Genomic DNA, 5,912 nt, shown 5'->3' on the forward strand with positions numbered 1-5,912 from the left:
GTCGAGAGACTTGGGCGATTGCCAACGCAGCGGGAAGGTACGGGGCCGGCGGTCTTATCAGGAAACAGTTGTTTCTCCGCTAATAGGCCGTTAAACTTCAAGGGAGAAAGTGGCGCTGTGCAAGACGGCTATAAAACACGGCCCCGCGCTTCTTTCGCATCATTAAAAGGTGTTCTCGCGTAAGAAAAGAGCTCATCCACAACCGAAAAGCAAAGGTGCCGGGCGAAGCGCTATGACCGAGGCCATGCCGTTTGAAATGGTAAACTCAGCACCAGGCTGGCAAACGCGCGAAACGGATGGCATGTTGAATAGCAGTCACGATTTGGAAGAGAACTTTGTAAAGCGTACTGAAGACAGCGGTTGTGAAACTAAAGGCTGGTCAGCAAACGGGCCTTCTGCTTGTGTGTCGGGTAAGTTGCGCTGTTGAATATATAGTTAAATTTAGCGGAGAAGGAATTTATACTCTAGTATATATATATATATATGTTTTTCTATGGTATATATATATTTTTTCTCGCTTATAGTTGCAATTCTATTGCACAAAAGAAGATTTCCCGGAATAGGTAATCGAAACGTTGGCACTTTTATAAAATTTTGCCGGAAAAACAATTTTATAATTGAAGCAATTTATACACTGAAAACGCATGTTTAAGTGTTACGCGTTTTTACTTAAATAAAATGGTATACTTTCGCATTTCAATCTAATTTCACTACTTCAATTTTTTAGATATATCAACAAATAATTGCCCCATTTACGAAACCAACGCCACTTTGAAATCAATCGGAAATCCTTCCCTATTCGTTCGTTCACCAACGGATCCAGAAATTAATGTTCAACTACAAGACTTCAACTTGTGGTCGAACTTTTCCGCGGCACAAACGGAAATGATCGTCACGAAAACTGGAAGGTAGGACTAGGGTTTACCCTTATCGAGAATTGTCTCATCCTGTATGTTCAGGATCCAAAATTGAAAGTAGCTTATACCTATTCGTTTCCTCCTAAATAGTAACAAGTAAAACTCATATACTCCTAAATAGTATTGGCGCTTTGATTAGTAAAATACCGCTGAAACCGCAAGCAAGGCCAGGCTAGAAAAACGACTATAGCCTTGAGGTTTGAACTCAAGACCTCGGCGATAAAGCAATATAAATCACCGGACGAAAATGTGTTAGGATTTAGGACCAGCACCGTTTAGGCTGTTTCAGGTTGATTGTCATTTCGTTGAACGCATTAAAAAAGATTTTTAACTATTTTTCAAAAGGTTGTGTTTTAGGGTGTTTTAGGTTGTTTGTCGCTGGCAATGTATTTCACATTGTGCAAATTTGAATTAAAGATGTTGTTCAAGTTTGATTAAAAATTGCGCGAAACGACATATTCTCTACAATGTAAAGTTAATTAGCTATAGAGTTTTGTTTTACACTTCGCGTGCTTACCTTAAGCGATTGTCTTGCAGGCGAATGTTTCCCGGCTACAGGGTCAAGTTTTCCGGCCTAAATACCACCGCTCAATATTGCGTCCTCATGGATTTGGTCAGCGTGGATGACAACCGCTACAAGTTTCAGGTTCAAATCAATGTTGTAATGACTTAAGTCAATGATAAAGCAACCGATACAAGTCAATGACTTGACTTAAGTCTTTTGGGCAAAATGACCTGACTTAACTCAAGTCTGTTGGGTAAATGACTTGACTTTTTGGGTTAAAATGAAGTGTTTTCATCAATCATTTTTTTTTGTAAAATTGGGTTATTTATTTTAAGTTTTGCCCATTGCTTGCTGTATATTGTGTTTGTGGTAGTTTTAGTTAAGGTATACGGACTAGTTTACCCAATTATAATTTACAAGGACTTGACTTTTTATTTGACTTGGTCTAGTTATGACTTTACACCTTAGACTTAAGTTTTTTTACAAATGAATTGACTGGGACTTAAGTCATTTCAAAATGACTTGTTTTCAACACTGGTACAAATAACCCGGCGGTTTGTTTCGCTGTTTAAATGGGACTGGTTAGAGAAATGTCTGACGCATTGGACGTAATAATAATACGTGGACGACAGTGACAAATAGACGAAAACAATTTTACATCAACAAATATATATTAGAATTAAAATGTAGGTATTAAATAAATTGAATTGGAGTTAACTTATACTCTTATTATTAAAATATTTTCATTGTGCACGTCATAAAATAAAAACCGACTAGTTGGATATAAATGGTTGGCTAGGTCTGATTGTAAAAAAAAAAGATTGACTAAATTAAATATCTTTGTTAATGTATCGCGTGCTACCCCAGTAACCACTATAACGGATAAATCGGTCGTTGATTTTACGGCAGAGTAAGCTGCGAGAAGCGAACCAAATTTCAATAAAGGGTAGTCAACTAGTGAATGGAATGAAATTTGACATTTGGCATTTGGCATTTTTATGGAATTTTTTGCTTTTCTAAACGAGTTATTTTTCAGGGCGGCGAATGGCGTATTGCGGGAAGAGGCGAGCCCCGAATTCCGCCCAAATATTACCTGCATCCACACTCACCGACAACTGGCGGCCAATGGATGAAAGAGATCGTTTCCTTCCATAAGGTTAAGCTTACCAACTCATGCGGCAACTCATCTAACGGCAATGTGAGTAAAAACGCCAGCTTTGTTTGTTCCAAAAGGATTTTAAAAATTTAAAAAGGGCATTTTTTTAATGGTTGTTAAGTTTCAACATTTCTAACGGCCTTTCTTCACTTAAACTTGTAAAGATGTAATCAATAAAATAATTCCGAGTTTGGAAATGAAATTGCTGATAACTGCGACCAAACCTTGTAGCATCTGAAAACACGGAAATATTACTTATCACATTTACCATGAACGTTATATAAGTGATATTTTATAGTCACCCGTCCGCATTTTGGGATTTTTAGACTTTCAACTTTAATTGTAAGTTAACAGGCATAAAAAATGTGTCAAATACTTTAGGTTGTAACCAATGGACAAAGGTTTTTAATCTTGTACTTTATTCCAAATCCTTAGATCCTACTTTTTTGGTATTTGCATTGTATGGTGCAAAGGAAATTATCTAGTGCTTTTGGGCTTTTAATCCTAATGTTGTTTTTGTCGTTCTTTTTACAATGTAAACGATTTTTTCCCAAGTTTCTCATCCACTCGATGCACCGCTACCAACCTCGCATCCACGTGGTACGTACTCATGACGTAAGCAATATTCAGCACGAACCGAAGTCAATGTTTGCCTTTCCGCAAACTGTCTTCATCACAGTGACAGCGTATCAAAATCACCAGGTACAGATAAAGCAACCAATACTGGAATATAGTTGGCACTGTATAAAGACATATTGTATTGAATTCTCAACTAGCTTTCGCACAACCGTGCTTCATCAGGTCAAAGTGCTACAAAATGTTTACCAAAGTGTTATTCCTCTATTTAGAATTGGATTTACAAAATTTACAAAGATTTGGAATATTGCTAACATTACATATTTCTTTCAATTTACTTGACAGCTTTAATGGTCTTAACAGGTCGTATATTAACATGATAAAAGGTCGTTAGGTATAGCAGCGATATGCCTCTTGTATGCAGAGTATTGAGTATTGTGCATAAAACCTGTATAACAACACGTGCTTAATATATTGTGTCATAACTAAAAATCAGATAAGAAATTGAATTTTAACCAAACTGATTTATCGTTTTCAATTTAGGTTACTAAGCTGAAAATCGAGAACAATCCGTTTGCGCGGGGCTTTCGAAACGACGGAGGAAAGACCAAGAACGCCCAGCTTATTCAGTCATGCTTTCCCTTCGATTTTACCGGCAACGGAATGCTCCCCTCTCGCGTTCCGTCGTTCCAGAATCGAGGAGTGAAGCGTTCGAGGGAAACTGAACGCGTAGGTGGTTCTCAAATGACAACGCCATCAACCGGTCCGTTGAACGTCCAACCGATCGGTCTCTCCGATTTTCAAACTGCTAGCTTTACATATATGCAGCAAAATCAAGAGCTGTGTTTACCAGTGGGCGCATACCACTCTGAATACAGACCGGCGCCGGATATTCAAACGTTTCATCGAAAGCACAACGCATACGAGCAAAACAGACAATTCGATCTGTCACCGAACCACCAAGAGTCAGGTTGCGATTCCAGCACTTTTTCCAATCAAGATTTTCAACCAATCGAAGAAGGTGCTTCGACGCAGATCAACCACTATAGTGATTTTAATGAGACGGAAACCACCTCAGGCTCAATCTCGCCGGATCCTCTGGTTACATTGAATAACATAAATCAATACGAAGCCAATGCTGTCCAGCCTACGTGGGCATTCACCTACGAACCTTCTGTTTCAATTCCTTACCTCCAAACAACGACCAATCCGTCTCCACCGTGTTCAAACGATGACGGATATTTTTCAACTTCGTTGAGCAATCCTGACGACGATCTCGCCTTTTTAGAACAATGCACGACCTCTCAGGAGTATCCCAACCTTTCCGCCACTACCAGTCAAAACTTCATCGACATGTTACTGCCAAAACACGAAAGGAACGTTGATTTCGATTCGTTATAGTGTTGCATAATGCTTTTAACTTGTTTTCTTTTGTCACTGGTGTGTTACTGCGGCAAACGACACATTGAAACATAATGTTCAAAATGTTGGCGTAACATTCCGTCATTGTTATGTGCAATTTCGAATAAATGTGATGGCTGGTCCCCATGAAATTAAATAAAAGTTGTGGTTTGCAAAATCTTGACTATTTTTTTATCTCAGGGAACATTAAATTAACGTACAGTAAGATATTATTTTTCCGCTTTGTAAATTTATTTGTTTACCGCCATTAATTGTTACTCATAAAAAAAATCTTATTCTTTAATCTAGAAAAATATAAAAAGTTTTATTTACAGCAAATTAGAGAATTGAAGAAAGGTTTGTAATGCTTTTTTGACGTACAACACTTAAATACCACTCTAACAAATATTTTACACATTTGTCAACAGTACCATAGCCTTAGTTGTATATCTATGTTTTTTTTAATTGTATTGTACAAGAGTAAAGTAAGACAAGTAAAACATTTAAGACAAACTATTCTTTAAATCAGGTCGACAAAATCAGTTCAGTCGTAACATCACAGTTAACCTGACCGAGAAACAAATAACAGTTGGATACTAAAACCTGGTGTAAGACACTTTCCTTGCAAACAAAGCCACAGTCCAATAAAATAAGAACGTAACTATCTCGTTACCTATTTTGAAAAATATATTACAAGGTTTTCCTTTTAAACGGGTTATATTGGTCGGTAAAATTATAATATTCAATCGTGTTACATTTAAATGTGAATCTACCGCATTTGTAACGGTTTTGTGTCAATTTGACAATATGTCATACACGTGAATGCATTAATTAATCAATTTATATAGCTTACCCTAGATGTTAAACTGTTTAATTATTTTTCGTCAAATTGGGTCCGACTTTTATGATGGCATTTTAGAAAATAGTATTAAATTGAGATAAACTGCGGAGTTTTTCCGAACGGGCTGAGTAAAAACTTACATAAATGTGTTTTATGAACCTCTTATCCTTTTATCGAGAACAAAAACTTTTCGTGTTTTTGATAGAAGGAGTTTAGTAATAAACGACAAATAAAGTTCACATCTTCGCAGATTCCTGGTTAAAAGAAAATTGCAACTTTTCGATCAATATGTCTTAGATCACGAGTCGGCAACCTTTTTGGAGTCGCGGGCCAAAACCAAACTCAGAAAGGTCTATGCGGGCCGCACAAAATGTTAACTAAGAATTGTGTTATTAAAATGTTAAAACAACTGTAAATCAGGCGGTCCTCGGATCATTTTTGCAGTTAAAACGTGTTTAATTAAATTTAACAAGACAGTAAAGTGTTGGCGCATAGCGCGAAAAAAGGCGTTTGTTT

General features: G+C 37.1%; 1 protein-coding gene across 1 annotated transcript; it reads left to right on the forward strand.

Annotated features, from left to right (window-relative positions):
* Window positions 1-232: 232 nt before the first annotated feature.
* LOC146140849 (T-box protein 2-like) lies at window positions 233-4,555 on the forward strand. The gene is made up of 6 exons (XM_083392721.1): window positions 233-410; window positions 728-908; window positions 1,455-1,563; window positions 2,459-2,620; window positions 3,134-3,280; window positions 3,698-4,555. The coding sequence occupies exons 1-6, from the start codon at window positions 233-235 to the stop codon at window positions 4,553-4,555; spliced, it is 1,635 nt and encodes a 544-aa protein (XP_083248847.1).
* The last annotated feature ends 1,357 nt before the right edge of the window (window positions 4,556-5,912 follow it).

This window comes from Ascidiella aspersa, chromosome 6 (genome assembly GCF_963924565.1).
Source record: "Ascidiella aspersa chromosome 6, kaAscAspe10.2, whole genome shotgun sequence".
Lineage (NCBI taxonomy): Eukaryota > Metazoa > Chordata > Ascidiacea > Phlebobranchia > Ascidiidae > Ascidiella > Ascidiella aspersa.